We start from the raw sequence: 21,810 nt of genomic DNA on the forward strand, positions 1-21,810 counted from the left end.
TAATATAGAACCAGAGGGTACCTTTCCTTGTTTTTTGTTTGTTTTGTTTTTTCTTTTCTTTTTCCTTTTTTCTTCCTTTTTCCAGTACAACTCGTTTTTAGCCACTCTCCACTGAGCAAAATGACTAGAAAGAAGAAATCACCACAAAAGAAAGAATCAGAAACAGTACTATCTGCCACAGAGTTACAGAATTTGGATTACAATTTGATGTCAGAAAGCCAATTCAGAAGCACAATTATAAGGCTACTGATGGCTCTGGAAAAAAAAGCATAAAGGACTCTAGAGACTTCATAACTGCAGAATTTAGATCTAATCAGGCCAAAATTAAAAATCAATTAAATGAGATGCAATCCAAACTGGAGGTCTTAACGATGAGGGTTAATGAGGTAGAAGAAAGAGTGAGTGACATAGAGACAAGTTGATGGCAAGGAAGGGAGCTGAGAAAAAAAGAGAAAAACAATGAAAAGACTATGAGGAAATGTTAAGGGAAATAAATGATAGCCTCAGAGGGAAAAAAAATCTACATTTAATTGGGGTTCCAGAGGGCACCGAAAAGGACAGAGGACCAGAAAGCATATTTGAACAAATCATAGCTGAGAACTTCCCTAACCTGGGTAGGGAAACAGGCATCCAGATCCAGGAGATAGAGAGATTCCCCCCCCCCCCAAATCAATAAAAACCGTTCAACACCTAGACATTTAATAGTGAAACTTGCAAATTCCAAAGATAAAGATAAAATCCTTAAAGCAGCAAGAGACCAGAGATCCCTAACTTCTATGGGTAGGAGTATTAGGGTAACAGCAGACCTCTCCACAGAGACCTGGCAGGCCAGAAAGGGCTGGCAGGATATATTCAGGGTCCTAAATGAGAAGAACATGCAGCCAAGAATACTCTATCCAGCAAGGCTCTCATTCAGAATAGAAGGAGAGATAAAGAGCTTCCAAGACAGGCAGAAACTGAAAGAATATGTGACCACCAAACCAGCTCTGCAAGAAATATTAAGGGGGGCTCTGTAAAAGAAAGAGGAAGCCCAAAGAAATAATTCATAAAAACAGGGACCGAGTAGATATTATGATGACACTACATTCATATCTTTCAATAGTAACTCTGAACGTGAATGGGCTTAATGATCCAATCAAAAGACGCAGGGTTTCAGACTGGATAAAAAAGCAAGACCCATTTACTTGCTGTCTGTAGGAGACTCATTTTAGACCTAAGGACACCTCCAGCCTGAAAATGAAAGGGTGGAGAACCATTTACCATTCAAATGGTCCTCAAAAGAAAGCAGGGGTAGCAATCCTCATATCAGATAAATTCAAGTTTATCCCAAAGACGGTAGTAAGAGATGAAGAGGAACACTATAACATACTTATTGGGTTTATCCAACAAGAGGACTTAACAATAATGAATACTCATGCCCTAATGTGGGAGCTGCCAAGTATATCAATCAATTAATAACAAAAGTAAAGACATACTTAGATAATAATACACTTATACTGGGGTACTTCAACACGGCACTTTCTGCAAACGACATATATTCTAAGCACATCTCCAAAGAATCAAGAGTTTTTTTTTTAAATATTTTATTTATTTATTCATGAGAGACAGAGAGAGAGAGAGAGCTAGAGACACAGGCAGAGGGAGAAGCAGGTTCCATGCAGGTAGTCTGACGTGGGATTTGATCCTTTGTCTCCAGGATCATGCCCTGGGCTGAAGGTGGCGCCAAACCACTGAGCCATCGGGGCTTCCCCGAATCAAGAGCTTTAAATGGTACACTGGACCAAATGGATTACACAGATATTTAAAGAACTTTACATCCAAACGCAGCTGAATACACAATCTTCTCAAGTGCACATGGAACTTTCTCCAGAATAGACCACATACTGGTCACAAATCAGGTCTTAACGGATACAAAAAGACTGGGATTGTCCCTTGCATACTTTCAAACCATAATGCTTTGAAACTTGAACTCAATCACAAGAAGAAATTTGGAAGAAATTCAAACACGTGGAGGTTAAGGATCATCCTGCTAAAAGATGAAAGGGTCAACCAGGAAATTAGAGAAGAATTAAAAAGATTCATGGAAACTAATGAGAATGAAGATACAACTGTTTAAAATCTTTGGGATACAGCAAAAGAAGTCCTGAGAGGGAAATAAATTGCAATACAACCATCCCTCAAAAAATTGGAAAAAACTCAAATACACAAACTAACCTTACACCTAAAGGAAATGGAGAAAAGAACAGCAAGTAAAACCTACACCTAACAGAAGAAGAGAGTTAATAAAGATTCGAGCAGAACTCAATGAAATAGAGACCAGAAAAACCGTGGAACAGATCAGCAAAACCAGGAGTTGGTTCTTTGAAAGAATTAGTAAGATAGATAAACGATTAGCCAGCCTTATTAAAAACAAAAGAGAAAAGACTAATGAATAAGATCATAAATGAAAAAGAAGAGATCACCACCAATAGATCACCACCAATACCAAGGAAATACAAACAATTTTAAAAACATATTATGAACAGGTATATGCCAACAAATTAGGCAATCTAGAAGAAATGGATGCATTTCTGGAAAACCACAAACTACCAAAACTGGAACAGGAAGAAATAGAAAACCTGAACAGGCCAATAACCAGAGAGGAAATTGAAGCAGTCATCTAAAACCTCCCAAGAAAAAAAACAAAAAAAAACAAAAAAAAACAAAACCTCCCAAGACACAAAAGTCCAGGGTCAGATGGCTTCCCAGAAGAATTCTTCCCAGAATTCCCAGAAGAATTCTTCCCAGAATTCCCAGGGGAATTCTTTCAAACTTTTAAAGAAGAAACAATACCTATTCTACTAAAACTGTTCCAAAAGATAGAAAGGTATGGAATACTTCCAAACTCATTTTAGGAGGCCAGCATCACCTTAATTCCAAAACCAGACAAAGACCCCCCAAAAAGGAGAATTAAAGACCAATAACCCTGATGAACACGGATGCAAAAATTCTCAACAAGATACTAGCCAATAGGATCCAACAGTATATTAAAATTATTCACCATGACCAAGTGGGATTTATCCCTGGGATGCAAGGCCTGTTCAACATTTGTAAAGCAACCAATGTGATAGATCACATCAGCAAGAGAAAAAACAAGAACCATATGATCCTCTCAATAGATGCAGAGAAAGCATTTGACAAAATACAGCATCCATTCCTGATCAAAACTCTTCAGAGTGTAGGGATAGAGGAAACATTCCTTAGCATCTTAAAAGCCATATGAAAAGCCCACGGCAAATATCATTCTCAATGGGGAAACACTGGGAGCCTTTCCTCTAAGATCAGGAACAAGACAGGGATGTCCACTCTCACCACTGCTATTCAACATAGTATTAGAAGTCCTAGCCTCAGCAATCAGGCAACAAAAAGAAATAAAAGGCATTCAAATTGGCAAGGGGAAGTCAAACTCTCCCTTTTGGCAGATGACAAGATACTACACATAGAAAACCCAAAAGGCTCCACCCCAAGATTGCTAGAACTCATACAGCAATTTGGCAGTGTGGCAGGATACAAAATCACTGCCCAGAAATCAGTGGCATTTCTATATACTAACAATGAGACTGAAGAAAGAGAAATTAAGGAGTCAATCCCATTTACAATTGCACCCAAAAGCATAAGATACCTAGGAATAAACCTAACCAAAGAGGTAAAGGATCTATATCCTAAAAACTACAGAACACTTCTGAAAGAAATTGAGGAAGACACAGAGATGGAAAAGTATTCCATGCTCATGGATTGGAAGAATTAATATTGTGAAAATGTCAATGCTACCCAGGGCAATTTACACATTTAATGCAAAACCTATCAAAATACCATGGACTTTCTTCAGAGAGTTGGAACAAATCATTTTAAGATTTGTGAGAAATCAGAAAAGACCCTGAATAGTCAGGGGAATATTGAAAAAGAAAAACCAGAGCCAGGGGCATCACAATGCCAGATTTCAGGTTGTACTACAAAGCTGTGGTCATCAAGACAGTGTGGTACTGGCACAAAAACAGACACATAGTGAGTCAATTTTTGGTAAAAAGAACTCCCAATAGGTTGATTAAGGACAGTCTCTAGGTATATATGAGATGGTATATGTGTACATGTATGAATCTTTATGCATCTAACTTAAAAATAAATTGTTTTTATAAGAACCCAGAATTATACCTTCAGTCAGACCCAAATCTATGCCTTTCACATATTTTAATATCCATGTCTTGTCTTCTCAAAAGGAGTGGATACTTTGATTTTAAAGGTGTTTGTTCATTTTTAACTGCAACAAAAATTCAAATGTGAAAAATAAACCTGGAAAAAACTAAATGTGAATTTATTTAATCTTGAAGGAAAGGAAATTAAGGCCAATTAATAGGAAGGAAAGGAAAAAAGATAATATTCATTTTAAAATGGCAAAACATTCAAAGATGGATATAACCAAAATCTTAGAATTTTCAGCATGGTCAAAATACCTCAAACAATGCAAAAGTTATAACTAGAGATGAGATATGCAACTGTTATGCTAAACAGAAAATTTTCTTAATAAAGATAGTTTTCTTAAAGATAGTTAGTCAAAAGAAAAGTGGCCAAATGAGGCATGCAGGCAATTCCTTAAAAAAAGGGAGGGGGGAATAGCAAAATTCAGAGTTAAAAATTGGAAATCAAAGCATTTTATGGTTATATACTTATCAAAAATTAATATGCTTAACAGCATCCAGTGCTAACAAGGGCAAGAGGAAATAGAATTTCACACATAATCTTGTGGAGGACAAATTAGTACAATCTCATTGAAAAGTAATATGAAAATATTCATTAAAGTAAGTGCCTAGTTTAATGCCTAGCAAACAAGAAGTGGAAAATACACATTGGTGAATTAAAATTCAAAACTGCAAAAGTTTTTTGATCCAATAATTCCACTTCCATAAATTTGCTATGGACAGATGTTTACCAAATTGACAAGATGTAACATCAGAAATCATTGCAATACTAATTGTAATAGCAAGGAATCTGGAAAAACTTGAAGGAGTACATGGTATATCTAGAATAATATACAGCCAGCACAAAGAATAATACAAAATTTTAAATGCAAATAAAGCAAGCCAAGTCATAAGAAATCATTTAGGCAATTATATCTTTTGGAAAGCAACATTTTCTGATATATGTGTGTATATGTAAATATATATATTGTTGTATATGTGCATGTTTAAATATGTATACACATATATTTTGCTTATATATAAAAGCATCTCAAATTATTGATAACTATTACACTAGAAAGTTGACCAGTAGAGAGAGGAGATTTTTAATTTTAATGGTAATCATACGAGGCTTTATTACTATTATCATATCTATTATTACATTCAAAATTTGCCAGGTCATCTGCTATAGTGGCTTTTAAAAAAATAGATGCAAATTCTTTGATGTTTTTTCTGTTAAGAGGTGGGTGTCCTTTTTCTTTCCCTTGAATCTGAGTGCTATTATGACTGCTTTGATTGGTAAATTATGGTGGAAGCTACTCTACATAACGTTTGAGGCTAGATCATACAAGGCCATGCAACTTATGTCTGATTCATTGAAGATCTTGACGTGGGGAAAGCCAGACCTCATGTATGAAGTTTATAAGTTTATCTTGACACCACCATGCTTGAAGGGCCATATGTGAATACTCTAGATAACAGTTAACTGCCAGCTGTGTGATTGAGCCATGTTTGGATGTTCTGCTAGGCAAAGCCTTCAGATCAGGACCAACTTTATGGGCATTTTATTTGTGCAATCACCTAGGGCCCCCTACTAAAAGAACTCTACCCTTGGCATAGCGCTTTTCTGTCACCATCATAGAATTCAGTGGTTTTATCTATGAACTTATGTTTTGTGTGTGCATTCCACTAGAACAATGGAGTATGTGAGTGAGCACAGGAGACAGAGTTATGAGCACCTGCTATCCCTTGCCATTCTACTTGTATACAGCATTCATGATTCCCCAACAGCACAGGATAGTTGGACCAAAGCATGGGAATTCAATGACTCAAGGTGAATAAAGATAAGTAAGTTATATGTACAACTGAGTAAGCATGGGGATTAACATGACCAAAATGCCATACTTGTCCTTTTTTTTTTTTTTTTTTTTTTTCATTTGAATTTTAGGTTGTTAGTATATAGCGCAATATTGGTTTCTGGAGTAGAATTCAGCGATTAATCACTATCATACAGCACCCGGTGCTCATCATAATAAATGCCCTCTTTCATATCCGTCGTGTAGATAGCCCATTGCCCACCCACCCACCCCTCTCCATCAATTCTCAGTTTGTTTTCTATCATTAGGAGTTTCTCATGTCTTGTTTCTCTCTCTTCATTTTTTCTTTTCCCCCTTCCCATATATTCATGTTTTCTTTCTTAAATTCCACATATGAGTGAGATCATATGGTACCTGTCCTTCTCTGACTTATTTCATTGAGCATAATACATTCTAGCTCCATCCATGTCATTGCAGATGGCAAGATTTCATTCTTTTTGATGACTAATATCTAGTGTGTGTGTGTGTGTAACCACTTTTTTCCATTTATCAGCTCATGGTCATTTGGGCTCTCTCCATAGTTGGGCTATTGTTGATAATGCTGCTATAAACATCATTGGATTGCATGTGTTCCTTTGAATCTGTATTTTTTTAATCCTTTGGGTAAATACCTAGTAGTACTAGGATTATAGAGTAGCTATATTTTTAACATTTTGAAGACTCTCCGTCTGTACTATTCTCCAGAATGGCTGCACCAGTTTGCATTTCCAACCAATAGTGCAAGAATCTCTGAATCTTCAATACCTTTTGTTTCTTGTGTTGTTAATTTTAGCCATCCTGACAGTGTGAGATGATATCTCATTGTGGCTTAGATTTTGTATTTCCCTGATGATGAGTGATATTGAGCATCTTTTCATGTATCTGTTACCCATCTGGGTGTCTTTTTGGAAAAGTGTCTGTACATGTCTTCTGCCCATTTCTTTTTGTTTGTTTGTTTTGTTTTGAGGGCCTATTTTTGCCAAAAAGAATGACTAAATACATATTGTTCTGCAGCATGCATTTTGTTCTCCACTCCAAAATACATCCTGGGGAACTTCCCAGGTTTGTACAACAGTATTCCATAACTGGATATTCCATAGTTAATCCAGCCATTCCCCAAACTGAAGGGGAATTAGGTGTCTCCAATATGTCAATATTCCAGACAACCTGAAAAACCATCTCTGTATCCAGTTTAACATTTACAGGGACTTCTGCCACTAGTAGTTGTGATTTTAAACACAGTCTTTAACCTGTGTCTCAGCAACTTGGTCGAGAAGATTCTACTACCACCCAATCTTACAGGATCACGGTGAGGATTAAACCCATTGATGTATGTATGGCCAGCTCCTTTTAACAGTCAGCAGCGTTATTTTCTTTGTTTAGGTCCGATCCTTTGGTCTTGGCTCTTAGGAGACTGGATTCTAGCTGCCATACGCGCTGAGCGTGATCTTCCAAGTCAGAGTTAAGTCTGAGGCTGGTGGGAGTGTCTGCCTCTGACATCCTTTTTTCTCCCGCTTTAAGGTGTGATTTTATGACAGTTTTGGCTTCTTTTTCCAATGGTTAACTGGGGTGAGCTCCACAAGCATCCTCCAACATCCTACTCTTGGTCCACAAGCCGTTCCCTTTACTGGGATATCCAAACTGGCCCCTCGCCTCCACGGCCGGTCCGAGCCCTCCGCCTCGCGCTCCCCAGCCCCGCAGTTGCCTCCCAGCATCTCCCACCTGGAGGGCTGGCCACTGCCAAAGCAGCCTGGCAGCCCAGGGTTGTCTAAATCCCAATGCGTGCAGTTCGCTACGGGATCCGGAGGTCTTCTACCCATCTCTTAACTGGGTTATTTGTTCTTTGGGTGTTGAGTTTGATAAGTTATTTACAGATTTTGGATACTAACTCATATCTGATATGTCACTTGCAATCTTCCTTCATTCCATAGGCTGCCTTTTAGTTTTGTTGATTGTGTCCTTTGCTGTACAAAAGCTTTTTTTTATCTTGATGAAGTCCCAAAAGTTCATTTTGCTTTTGTTTCCCTTGCCATATCTAGTAAGAAGTGGTTAAAGCTGAAGTCAAAGAGGTTTCTCCCTGTGTTCTCTGTAGGATTTTGATGGGTTCCTGTCTCCCATTAAGGTCTGACATCCATTTTGAAATTATTCTTGTGTAGGTGTAAGAAAGTGGTCCAGTTTCACTCTTCTGTATGTTGCTGTCCAGTTTTCCAGACACCATTTGTTGAAGAGACTTTTTTTCCATTGGATATTCTTCCCTGCTTTTTGACCATTAATAGTTGAGGGTCCATTTCTGGGTTCTCCATTCTGTTTCATTGACCTATATGTCTGTTTTTGTGCCAGTACCACACTGTCTTGATGACAACAGCTTTGTAATACAGCTTGAAATCTGGAACTGGAATGCTTGCAGTTTTGTTTTTCTTTTTCAAGATTGCTTTGGCTATTCTGGGTCTTTTGTGGTTCCATACAAATTTTAGGATTTGCTTTGAATTCAGAAACACTACCAAACAAAGAAAACTATCATATCCTTTCTTATTCATGGTACTTCCCTCCATTTGCCAACCACTTACCACAAAAACAATGACAAAAGAAAGGGGAAACTAAGGCAACACAAAGTTCCTTTTCCTTTCAGAACTTATTCAGTAAGGCAAAAGTAGACAATATTAGTAGAATGTATGTTTTACAAGAAGTGAAATAACAACAATTTTGTTGCTTTTGTGCAGTGTTTCATTTTTCTGGTAAGACTGAAATATATGTACACATATAAACCATGGAATAGGAATTATTTAATTTCAGTGATGTTACATGTGAGTTAAATGTTCTTATATTTGTATTTATAACTTGTATAGCATAAAGATGAATGGTACAATTCATGCTAATAAAACATTTTAATTTTTCTTTACTTAGAAAAGCATTAAACAGCAAATAACATATATTGTGACAATTTGAAAGAGACTGTAAGAAAGGGGGGCTTTATTTTTATTACCTTTAACAGCACGTTTTCTACTTTTTATATAAAGGGCCCCACCATTTCATTTTACTTTAGGCTCCACAAATTATGTAGTTCAACTTGATACAGATTACTATATCCCCAACAAATATCTGACTACAACAAATATCTGACTACAAGACTGTAAAAGAATGGCCCAACCAAACTATTCCCCAATATCTAACCCAAAACTTGTGAGGAAAATAAAAGATATTGCAATAAACTATTAAGTATATATTGTTATACAATAGTAGTAAATGGAACACCTGCCTTCCCAGGAGGATTCATTGTTCCTTCTTCTGTGCTTATCCAAGCACACAGTTTCATTTAAAATTAATCATATTTATAACTTTTTTGTAATGTTTCACTACCTCATTATTTTAAAAAATTTCTTTAAACAGTTGTTGAATAGATTAACATAAATTATTATAACTTTGTTCGGAAAACTAGAGAAAAGCCACAAAAGTTAACTCTTAGAACTTCAGGGTTGGTACAATTAATAATGATATTAGAATGACAGCAAAATTTTACATTCTTCTCAATACATTTATATCTTTCTCAATTTTTAAAAACGATAATATTATTTGGGTTTTCACAATATTACAAATCTATATTTTATTTAGGGCATTTAACTTCAAATAATAAACCACTTGGACCCTTAAAGATGGCAACAGCTATTAACTAGTTACTTCCAACATCTTTAAGATATTTAAGAGGTATATATGACATTTGCAATAGCATGGGTGAACCTAGAAGACATTATGTTATATGAAATAAATCAGATAGAGAAAGACAAATATCATGTGATTTAACTTATATGTGGAATCTAAAAAACAAAACAAAACAGAAACCGACTCATAAATACAGAGAATTTATGGTTACAAATTGCAGGGAGAGGATGGGCAAAATGAGAAAAAGAAAGCTGGAGGTACAGACTTTCAATTAGAGAATAAGTCAAGGATGTAGGTCCAGCACAGGGAATATAAGTCAATAATATTGTAATAGAGTTGTATGATGACGGATGGCAGCTACACTGGTAGTGAGTATAGCATAATGTACAGATCTGTTGTTTTGTTGTACACCTGAAACTAATACAACATTGTTTATCAAGTACATTTCAACTTAAAAAAATAGGAAAAAAAAAAGAACGTACTACATTAAAAAGAAAATGAACAAATGAAAGAAAAGGGAAACAGACTCATAGACGCGGGAAAAAAAATATTGTCTACCAGACAGAAGATTTAGGGGGGGATGAAATATGTCAAGGGGATTAGGTGGAATGAACTTCCAGTTTTAAAATACGTGAATCACGGGAATGTAATATATAGCATGTATGGGGAATATAGTCATGTTGTAAGATATAAAAATACCGAACTGCTATGATATACACCTGAAACCTATAGGATATTGTATGTCAATTATGCCTTAATTTGAAAAGAAACATATAAATAACATGAAAAAAGAAGTATATTTAGTTATACCATTTGAATAATTTTACTTCCCTATTTTTATTATCTCTTCTTACCAAAGCTTCATGGTTTACTACATTCAATTTTACAAACATTTCACAAGCCTTTTGTTGTTGTTGTTTGATTTAAAAAAAAAAACGTTACCAGCATTTCGTTCCCTACATTTAGAGGGAAAAATACAATAAAGCAAAAAATCATTAATATTTACTTATAGTAAAGACAAAAAAGCAGAATATATCAAAAAGTGAAAATAGTCAAGAGTAAAATTCAATCCCCTCACTGTGTATTTTTTCCTTCCACATTCATACATAACTAGACTATTTTAAGAATAATTAAAGTTTTGTTTACTAGACAATTTTATTCTTATCAAAATTGTAGACTGTGTGTGTGTGTGTGTGTGTGTGTAAACACAGACACCAATAAGAGGCATAAAGGAAACTGATACAAGAAAAAAAAAAAAAAAACGAAAATACTGAGCATGACCAATGGTGTCTGGTAAACGTACACAGTGTTCAGGGTTTGGCAAACTTCCTGATTTTCAAAATGCCACCTAACTTGTCCAGTTTCAGGCTTCCCAAGCTCAAAAGATGAAACATTTACTGGCTTTTAATTTCTTCAGTCAACACTAGTACTTTAGATAGGAATTTTAATGGCAATTTAAATCAGATTTCATCATTTCTTTAACTCTCTTAAATTACACTCTTTAATCTAGCAAGAATTTCAACAGATTAAAATTTTTTCTATAATCTTCTTCATCATGAAGATGAGTTTGAGAGTTGGCATAATAGTGGAATTCATGCATGTGGGTCTATGATTTTTTTAAAGAAAATATTACAATGCCAATTGCCTTTCTACTCTAAGCAACCAGAAATTCTCCATAATCCTCATCCTAAAAATAAGAATTCTTTTTCACTCTATCTTAAAGGCAAAAGTTCTGGCAAAACTTTAAAGAAATAACCTTTAATATTCTCCCAATTCAAAAACTGGTATACATATTAGCAGAAACATAGCAAAATATAGATATTTAAAATATTTTACAATCCAGTAATCTAGAATAATAATTTTCAAATTTTGTTATATTTCCTTTAGTCACTCTCTAGTTTTCCTTCCTCTCTTCTTCCCTCCCTCCCTCCTTTTCTCCTTTCTTCCTTCTCTCCCTTATCCTTCTGAATTTCTATTTCATTTCCAAGGATCCTTACTGCACCACATTGAAACAATAAGTACTAGATTATCTGTCTCTAGACTATGAATCTGTACAGGAAGGATTCTATCAACAACCAGCACATATGCCATCTCCTTCCAGAAGCCTTCTTTGACTACTCCTCCCCTAACATTTCCTGCACAGAACTAATCATTTGTCTGTAGTACCTCCATATAAAGTGCATGCCTCTATTGTTGCTTATCAAAGTGTAATTAGTTTGTATCCACATCCATTGTTTCTATTAGATTATATAAATACCTTCCACAACCCCATACATACTTTAGGCCATTTGTGAATGTCTGCCCAATTAAGTAAATTTATGCATTTGTGAGTCCTGAATACCCAATGAGGTGCTCATGAGAAGCAGATATTCAGTATATATTGTATTCTAAGAAACCCAAATCTCCTAAAGGCTCTGAGACATTACCCTCTTTCCTCAAAATAAGTACCAAATGATATTCTTAGGAAATCACCCACAACACTGAAAATGAAAGAAAGCTGAATATCCTAGGGAAGTTGTTAGGGCTTTGGTCTTCATAAATGAAACTGTGTTCTAGAGGGCAATGTTCCCACACACTCATCCTCCCTAATTCCTCATCTTATTTCTCATAATTCATCCTCTTGTCAATTCTATCTTGTCTTTGATATTGGCCTATTTTATGTAGGCTTTCTATTCACCTTTACCTGGATTTCTGTATTGTCTGGATGATTAGGTACTGGTCCATCCCAGACTGTTTCCCAATCATGGCCAAGATTTATTTTTGTGTTCTAATTAGACACTTTTTTTAAAAAAGATTTTATTTCTCCATTTGACATAGAGAGAGTCAGAGAAAGAAAGCACAAGCCGGGGGAGCAGCTGACAGGGAAAGGAAGTCTGGGCAGGAAGTCTGATTCAGTGCTCAATTCCAGAACCCTGGGATCATGACCTGAGCCAAAGGAAGACACTTAAGCGACTGAGCCACCCAGGCACCCCTCCAGTTAGACAGACATTTGAGTTTTGTCTACTTCAGGTTTTGAGTTGATTATTTCTAAGTCTATAGTCCTTTAGCCTTAAATGGACTCACCCAGCTTCTTGGCTTGAGAAAGGATGCTACCTTCCACATCCATTGTTTTTCTAGAAAGGAAGGGAAGAATGCTTTCATACTGTTTTAATTTGGTTGAGGCTGAAATGAAGAATATTTAAGAAAACTTTTTTTTCCCTACACAGTGGTTAATACATGTTCTATAAGCATTGTGCATAACTTGCAATCCCAAACACAATGTACTCTTACATTAATAACTCTTACATATTCTGAATATACTACTTCTTTTGTATTTTATCACAGTGATATTTATATAGAAGAACTTACTTAAACAAGAGAAACAGATGTTTTAAATACATCCTAAGAAGTAGAATATCGAGGACACCTGGGTGGCTCAGTGGTTGAGTGTCTGCCTTTGGCTCAGGGCATAATCCCAGGGTCCTGGGATCCAGTCCCACATCAGGCATTTTATAGGAAAACTAACTGAAAAATAATCATAGACTTAAGTGTGATATGTAAAAATATAGAACTATGAGAAGGAAAGAGAACATCATTGTGATGAGTGTTTTTATAAGACATCAAAAGCATGTCTCATGAGAAGAAAAATTGATGAACTGGACTTTGGCAATATTAAGCACATTTTGTAACAATTCTATGAAAGTATTAAGAGAAAGGAAAAGCAAGCTACAAACCAGAAAAAAAATATTTGCATATTATATCCAGGTAAAGGACTTGTATCCAAAAAAAAAAAAAAAAGGACTTGTATCCAGAATATATAATTAACGCTTAAAACTCAACAATAAGAAAACAGACAACTCCAATTAAAGAAAATATGCAAATGATCTAACAGACACTTCACCAAAGATGATAAATTAATGACAAATAAGCATAAGAAAAGTTGCTCATTATCATCAGTTATTAGGAAAATGCAAATTAAAACCACAACGAGATACAACTGCATACCTCTTAGAGTGGTTAAAAACAAACAACCAAAAACTGACATTATGAAATGCTGGTGACATACCACAACAACAGGACCTCTCATTCATTTCTGATTAAGAATACAAAATGGACAACCACTTCCAAAAACAAAGATAAACATACATTTACCATATGACCTAGCAATCCTACTCCTATTTATTCATGTAACAACATGGATAAATCTTAAATGAATTTTACTAGGTGAAAGAAGCCTGATGACCCAAAAAGGTGCTGCATGCAATCATTTATATGGCATTTTAAAAAGGCAAAATTATAGTGAAAACACATCTATATAGTAGTTGCCCACAGTTGGGAGAGTATTGTTGACAACAAAATGGCCAAAAAAGGAATTATCAGGATGATGGATGCTGATAATGAACAGTTCTGTATGCTGTTGTAGTGGTGAATACAGGCTTACATATTTGTCAAACTCCATAGAATTATACACCACAAAGAATGAACATATGCATTTATTTTTACTAAAATATAGTTGATTTATAATGTTATATTCATTTCAGGTGTTAGTGCAGTTACTATCTCTCACCAGACAAAGTTATTACAATATTATTGACTATTCCCTATGCTGTACTTTTCATCACCATGACTTGATTATTTTATAACTGGGAAGTCTTAACCCTTTCTCCTATTTCTCCCATCCCCAAACTTTTTTCCTTCTGGCAACTACCAGTTTGTTGTCTGTATTTATGAGTCTATTTCTGATCAATAGATGGCAGGGGATCCCAGGACAGGATGCAGATGTTACAAATGAATCTAACTGTATTGCAAATGTTCCATCTAACCTCACTGAAGAGGAAGAAAGGGATCTGCTAGAAGTAATTCTGGGAAGTGATATTTTGACTGAATAACACTAACCATAAAATGAATTATACATAAATATTATATCGGTTAGTAATTCTGACACTACTTTTAATGTAGTTTATGGCTGAACAAATAAGTATATATAAATTGTAGCTAAGGTGAGACATGTTTTACACTATCAGAGAAAGAAGGTATTAAGTAAGGAAAAGGGGAAGACTAGAAACTCTGTGGTGCTAAATTAGACTCAGATCTATAAACACAAAATCAGGTTAGTTTAATGGATGAATAGTGATGTTATATATGTATGTTGCTTCAGTATACATAAATACATTTTCTAGGCCAGGAAATTGAGCTCAGTCCACTGAGCAGGATGAAAAGTAATGACACTACAAGCACACCCAGCACCCAGATCTTGGTTTCCAAGTGTTTTCCAATGAAAGGTTCTGGGACTCTGGCTTAGTGAGACTGGGCTGCTAGATATAACACAGTACCATAGACCAGATGGCTTATAAGTAACAGATTTTTTTTTTTTCCTCACAGTTCTGAAGACTAAAAATCTGAAATCAGGGTGCCAACATGGTCAGATTCTGGTGAGAGCCTCTTTCTGGTTGGAGACTGACAACTTTTCAATACATCCTCATGTGGCAGAAAGACAGCAAGCCAGGTCTCTGGCCTCCTTCTATCAGGGCATTAATTTCATTCATGAGGATTCCACTCTTGTGACCGAATTACTTCCCAACAGTTCCACCTCCAAATACCATTATAACATTGGGGATTAGATTTCAACATTTGAATTTTGGAGGAACACAAACATTCAATCTATAGCAGATCCTTTAGAGAAATCACTGATTCCAGGCCTGAGACAGGGCAAAGATAGGATATCATAAGGCATCTTATAGTGTCAGAAAATAAGGGAAAGCTTAAAGGAATGAAAAAGGATAGAGATATATCAAAAAGGGACAGAGAACAACTTGAAAATTTTCTCAATCACCAAAACTGGAATAATCTAAACAAACTAATAATGATAGCATTGCCTATAATCCAAAGAATAAAGTGTATATCCAACTGTGCAGATTTATCTTAGTAAATGATTGAATTAATGAATAAATGCAGAAGGAATAGCTTTTCCTTAAAGAAGAATTCCAAATAATAAATGTAAAACAAATGGGAAAATTGAAAATCACCATTGGAACAATGAAGAAATAATTTCTGTGGGGAAAATTTACAAATTAATTATAAAAGCAATGGGTAAAACTCTAAAGAGAAACAGAATATTTGTTTATTCTTTAAATGATCTCCCCTAAGGGGTGCCTATGGCCCTCAGTCAGTTAAGCATCAGGCTCCCGATTTCAGCTCAGGTCATGATCTCAGGTTGTGAGACTGAGCCCTGTGTGGGGCTCTGCTCTCACTGGGGAGTTTGCTTCTGCCTCTCCCCCAACTTGGTCTCTCTCTCATGTGTGCTCTCTCACTCTAAAGTAAACAAATCTTTAAAAAAAATTATGTCCCCAAAATATTATTAATTACTGTGGTGTCTTTAGCATATGTTCATAAATTTTTTGATAGATTTCCTTTCAGAAGCTAGAGGTTAATTATACTGTCCTGGATCATGAGCTGGACTTAGTGATTCACTTCTAAAGAACAGACAATTGGGATGGGGTAGTGCGGGAGTGGGGAGAGTAACTACAGTAGAGAATCTGGCAAACACATTATCCAAATCATAAAGATTAACATCATAATAAGGCATATTGATATTGTGTCAGCCCTGATAGAGAGTGATGAAAATGCCATTTGGCCTCTGTGGTATTCTCCTCCAAATTAATAACCCTAGGGTAATTATGAGAAAACATCAAGCTCAAAACAAGGAACAGTCTATAAAATACCTGACTGGTACTCTTGAAAAATGCCAAGGTCATAACAACAAGGAAAGAGGAACTGTTGTAGATTGGAAGAGATTACAGAGATAACACAATGAAATATAACATAGTATTTGCTACTAGATCTTGGAAAACAAATAGGACATTACTGGAAAAATTAATACAATCTGAATAAAGTATAATCTAGTTAAGAATAGTATACCAAAATGTATCATGGTTGTATAGCATGGTCACATATGAGAAGTTGGGTAAAAGGACATGGGAACTTTCTGTTCCTACTGCACATCTCTTCTAAAAACCTAAAATTATTTCAAATACTTTTTTAAAAATTCAGGATTTATACTAGAAGCATTGTCTGCTAACAACAAGTGTCAGGGAATCATTTCGTGTTGCTGATTTCAAGTTTAGTTATACATTGTGTAAATGTATTTAAAAATATAGTTCATAAAGTGACTGATCATGCAAACCAGGGCAAGTAATCAGTAATTTTGAGTAGTCAAGCAGCCTAAGCAATGGTCTAGTTCCACCATTAAGGGAGAAAAATGTCTCTCCTCAGCTTAGAAAATAAAAATGAGTTGCTTCTTCATCCAAAAGAATAAATAATGACTAATTAGCAAAAGAAGAAAAAACTGGCAGCAAAAGAAAATCTTTGGAAATCAAAGATTATGCATTATGTCCAAAAACATAAGAAAAGTGTTAAAGTTTATACAAACCAATTTGTGGTAATGAAGCCAAATCACAGGTTTGGAGGAAAAAAGGACTATTGGTATTTAGAACAGAGTCCAATTAGAATATGAACAAGAGAAAATTTACACTGGGACTAAGCAAATGAGTGAAAAATACCCCCAGATTATACCTAAATGTGATTATACCTATATGATTATATGTTATTTAAAAAGCTCTATTCGCAAATACAGGACAGCTTTAAAACAACACCTATAAATTAACAAACTCAGGAGTACTAGTGAAACACAAAGAACACTAAGAACAAAGAGCAATGACACAACAGAAGGTTACTTTCTCGATTTTGTGTTTTGTCTAACTGCTCCTAAGAGCAAATTCAAAGCTAAGAAATGAACATAAACACTCCTTTCCCCTCTCACTACCATAGCATTGAATTAGAATTGTGAATTTATGAGATAGAAAATTCAAGTTCAATTATTTACTAAAAACAAGTAAGTAATGAGAAATATACTTTAAGATGCTGAGATCTTGGCTAAATTAAGGATGCAAGTCAACATTAGCAATTTGTTGGTAATCCTCCAGGGAAGATGTTGGTCCACATTCCTAGTGCTCCCTGAGGCAAAATCAGTATTTGTGTCTCTTTTTGTGTAGTTTGTGTCTTTTTTTGTGTAGTTTCCTCAGGGATACAAGATTATTTAGGGAATATATATGTAGGCAAAGTATCATAAACTTGCCACTAAAAATAAAGGGAAGAAATGTATATTATCATTTTCATTAACTAGTTGTTCTTCTCCTTAAAGCTAGAATTAAGATTTTAAGAACTATTTTCTTCCATTAAGTAGCTATATTTGCATACATGGAATCAATATGTAAAGGGAAAAAAGTCGTTTTACCAGCAATCCTATATTACATACTGGTTGCAACAAGAGCAAAGCATTAAAATGATCACTACTAACAGAAGGACAACTAATACTTTTGGGTAACTGTTGTGTACAAAGCATAGTTTAGGTACTTTGTAAATAGTATTTAACCTTCAAAGTAACCTAGAAAAAAAGCTGCTGTTATGTATGCATAATACATAAGATAAGGAAACGAACTAAAGTTTAGAAACATCAAGGTCCCTTTTGACCTCTTATTTCTCTACTAACCTATTAAATAAATAACTTCACTTATTTCTCTATTAACCTAAATAAATAACTCCACCTAATTAAAATAAATAAATGCAGGAGACAATCCAGAATATCAAAAATAAGGGCTATTATAACTTATCTAAACAATGCAAATTTTGCTATGTTTTCCTTGGAATTGATTGGCATTTTTGCTTAATCAGAACAAATAAATTATTACAGGCAATTATGTAAGGCATTGAACTAGAAAATGTGGGAAATGCAAAGAAAAGTAAAATTTACTGTCTAACCCCAAGAATCTTAAGATCCTTGGGGGGAAAAGTGTAAACTGAGAAGAATAAATATTAATATATTTTTTAAACAATTCTCTTTTTGAGAGAGAGAGAATGTTTCTGTGTAAGCAGCATGAGGAAGGACAAAGGAGAAGGAGAGAGAGATTCATAAGCAGGCTTCAAGCCCAGTGCAGGCCTGATGCAGTGCTCCATCTCACAACCCTGAAATCATGACCTGAGCCAAAATCAAGAATAAGTTGCTCAACTGACTGAGCCATCTGGGCATCCTTATTTTCAAAACAACTTTTAAGACCATAATATGATGGACCTCCCGTGAAGAGATTATTTCATGGCTAATTATTAAATAAATGGCCTGTGGAGTAGAGAAGAGGATAAGGGAATAAAGCATCTGCTAGGTCACTCTTTCAGGACAGGGTTGTTTCAATTAACCAGCTTGCCAAGCCTCTCCCACATATATAGTTATTGAAGTGTGCTGGGTGGTGGCTTTCTCAGTTCCCTACTACCTCTGGTTGTCCCAGCTCCGCACTGGACTGCCCAAACTAACTAGAACAGTGTTACTCAATGTATTCCACAGATGAGTCTGGACATTGTTGGCTATAAGCCCATAATGAAATAAACCTAGACACTCTAATACTTAAAAAACCTCTATAGTAATTTGAATAATATTTCAGTTGTTGATTCTTACAAGATATGTGGGCTTGATTTTTTGAATATCCTTTTTCATCTAGTATTTTTTCTAGTAATTCATTTTTATTATGTTTTACAAAACATCAGTTTGTAATTGATTGGAAATGAAAACTTTACACACACCACACACACACACACAACTGGTATTTCACTACAGATGATTTGAGAATCATTATATTAGATTCTTGGCCACTGGAACAGATATTTTGCTCAAAGAACAAGATGGTAAGAAAAATCTCAAGGTAAAAATTGGCCTCATGCCCTCCAGTGGTCACTAGGTAACAAGCCAGCTGCTTAAGAAAGAGAACCCACGTAGGATGACAGTGACATAAAACTTGAGGGGGGCTTCTGATTGCTCTCTAGTCCACATCACCTCTCTTTTCCCCTTCCCCAGCCCACAGAATATAAACCAGTGTGAGAAAAGGATAACTCATGTTTCAAATGTACACACATTTCTTTTTTAAATCCAAGTCACCAGCATTTATACTTACATGTAAGAATATACTTACATGATTTAAATTCTGTGGCTCTATCTACAATGACTGTCATCTGGAAAAGTATTTGGACACTTAACATCTAACTCTCTAAGCAAGATGTGCAAGAAGGGGATGTTTGGGGTAAAAGTGAAGGAAAGAAATAGAACTGATAAGAAAGACATCAGTTTTGCTAAATAATACTTTCAAATACTCCACCATAGACAAAACAGTAATTTCTGTGGAAGTTCAGCAAATTATTCCAGGTTGAGTTATCTAGAAAGATTTTATGCAAGAAACCAACTAGGAGACAGAGTAAAAAAAAAAAAATTAAAGAAATTTTATAACTATATAAGAGAAAGAACATTCTACAAGGTGGACAAAATGCCTGGGAAACTAGGAAAATATACAATCTATATTACATCACTGTACAAAATAAATTCAGTAACATTACACACTATGTTCAATACATTGTCCCTCATTAGCAATGTGCATAGTTTCCTACTGTGCCACAGAAAGCTTCAGTGAAGTAGTGTATTTCTATCAGTCCTTGCATGTGCATCTGTAATTTGTATCTCTTCAGTAAATAAATGTAGGCCTAAAGCATTACTATGTAGAAGTAATCTGAAAACTTTCCTCAAATCAGATAAGTCAGCAGCCCACTCCACATGGCCACATCATCCAATCCAGCTCTGGAAATTATCGATGATACTGGAATGATACTCATTACTGGAAATATTAGGTAGTTTGTAAACCTTTTGAATCACTCAAAACAGCCTTTCCTTCTTGAGACCATCAAAGACAGACATTAAGTGGTCGCTTACCATGGTGAGATATGTAGACATTGCCTATATATACAGACCTTGTGGCCATGCTATAGATTAGTGAATTGGCATGATCTGAATTACTGAGGCCAAATATTTTGAAAAGAGGTACAGGGAGATACCAAGGGTTAGATTTGAAAGGTTTGATATTAGAATTTAAAAAAGCAATCTCTTCCTGACTTCAAAGCTAAAAATATACACTTATATAGCAAAAGGGAACCATTGAAGATTTCTGAGCAAGAGAATAAGAAAAAGTGTATTGAAAGGTAGGTTGAGTTAGAGAACAGGAAAAGAAATGAGCTTACTACTCTGACAACAGAAATGCCACAAATCATTGTCCCAATCATTTTGGGCAATGGAAATGAAAATCAAAAGGTTTCAGGGACGCCTGGGTGGCTCAGTTGTTGAGCGTCTGTCTTTGGCTCAGGTCATGATCCCGGACTCTGGGGATCGAGTCCCACATTAGGCTCCCTCCATGGAGTCTGCTTCTCCCTCTACCTGTCTCTGCCTCTCTCTTTCTGTCTCTCGTGAATAAATAAATAAAACCTTTAAAGAAAGAAAAAGAAAGTCAAAAGTTTTCAGAGTATGTGAAAGGCAAGAAAAGGCTAACCAGTGAAGCTGGCTGCATTGTTTGAAATGGGAGAGGGCAAAGCAGCTGGTAAGTTTTAAGCCTGGCAAAACAATGACAGTGTTACCAGGAATGTACAACTGGGGTGAAGAACTGGGTTTGAGTTTAAGAGGAGATGTTTAGAACTTTTATCTTGGAGCTCAGCACTCCATCAAATGGAGCATTCAATCGACAACTGAAAGTATGAAACTTAAGCTTAGAAGATGGCAAGAGTTGTGTCTGAAATATAGCCGTTATATATTTCTCATAATAATGACAAGAAATTTGTAACTCATGACAACAGTCAATCTTTCATTGAGTAAATCTCTTTATTGACTTACCACTCCTCCACCAGGACAAAGAAAGTTATTGAAAAATCTCTTGAGACATATTTTTTTTATTTTTCCATGAAGCCAACAAACCCCTACAAAATCTACAGTTCAAAAAAGTGTTAATACTCTGAGCAAGAACCTTCCTAAGTGAAAAAATAAATTAACTGTTATTAAATTTTTGCTCTAGGGTTTATAATACCTGTGGTTTGCACAATGTGTTGCTTTGTTATAACTGCCTTAGACTTGTGAAGTGATTTATCTTAAAATTGTGTTAGTCTTCGGAGAGTTTCAAGAGACATTCCTTACTCAGCTTTGAAGCAAAGTGATACCAGACAACTGGAAGTGAAAACAGTTGAACATA

General features: G+C 35.4%; 1 protein-coding gene across 2 annotated transcripts in view; it reads right to left on the reverse strand.

Annotated features, from left to right (window-relative positions):
• ZNF385D (zinc finger protein 385D) overlaps positions 1–21,810 on the reverse strand; it is an 892,499-nt gene that overhangs the window by 718,843 nt on the left and 151,846 nt on the right. Inside the window, exon 1 of one of the 2 annotated variants that reach the window (XM_077865368.1) lies at positions 12,791–12,835. The exons of the other annotated variant lie outside the window; for it this stretch is intronic. Coding sequence (XP_077721494.1) covers positions 12,791–12,833 — 43 coding nt within the window. The 5' untranslated portion in view covers positions 12,834–12,835. Of the gene's footprint in view, positions 1–12,790; positions 12,836–21,810 lie in introns of those variants that run through there. 2 annotated transcript variants of the gene reach the window in all.

Source organism: Canis aureus, chromosome 22 (genome assembly GCF_053574225.1).
Source record: "Canis aureus isolate CA01 chromosome 22, VMU_Caureus_v.1.0, whole genome shotgun sequence".
NCBI lineage: Eukaryota > Metazoa > Chordata > Mammalia > Carnivora > Canidae > Canis > Canis aureus.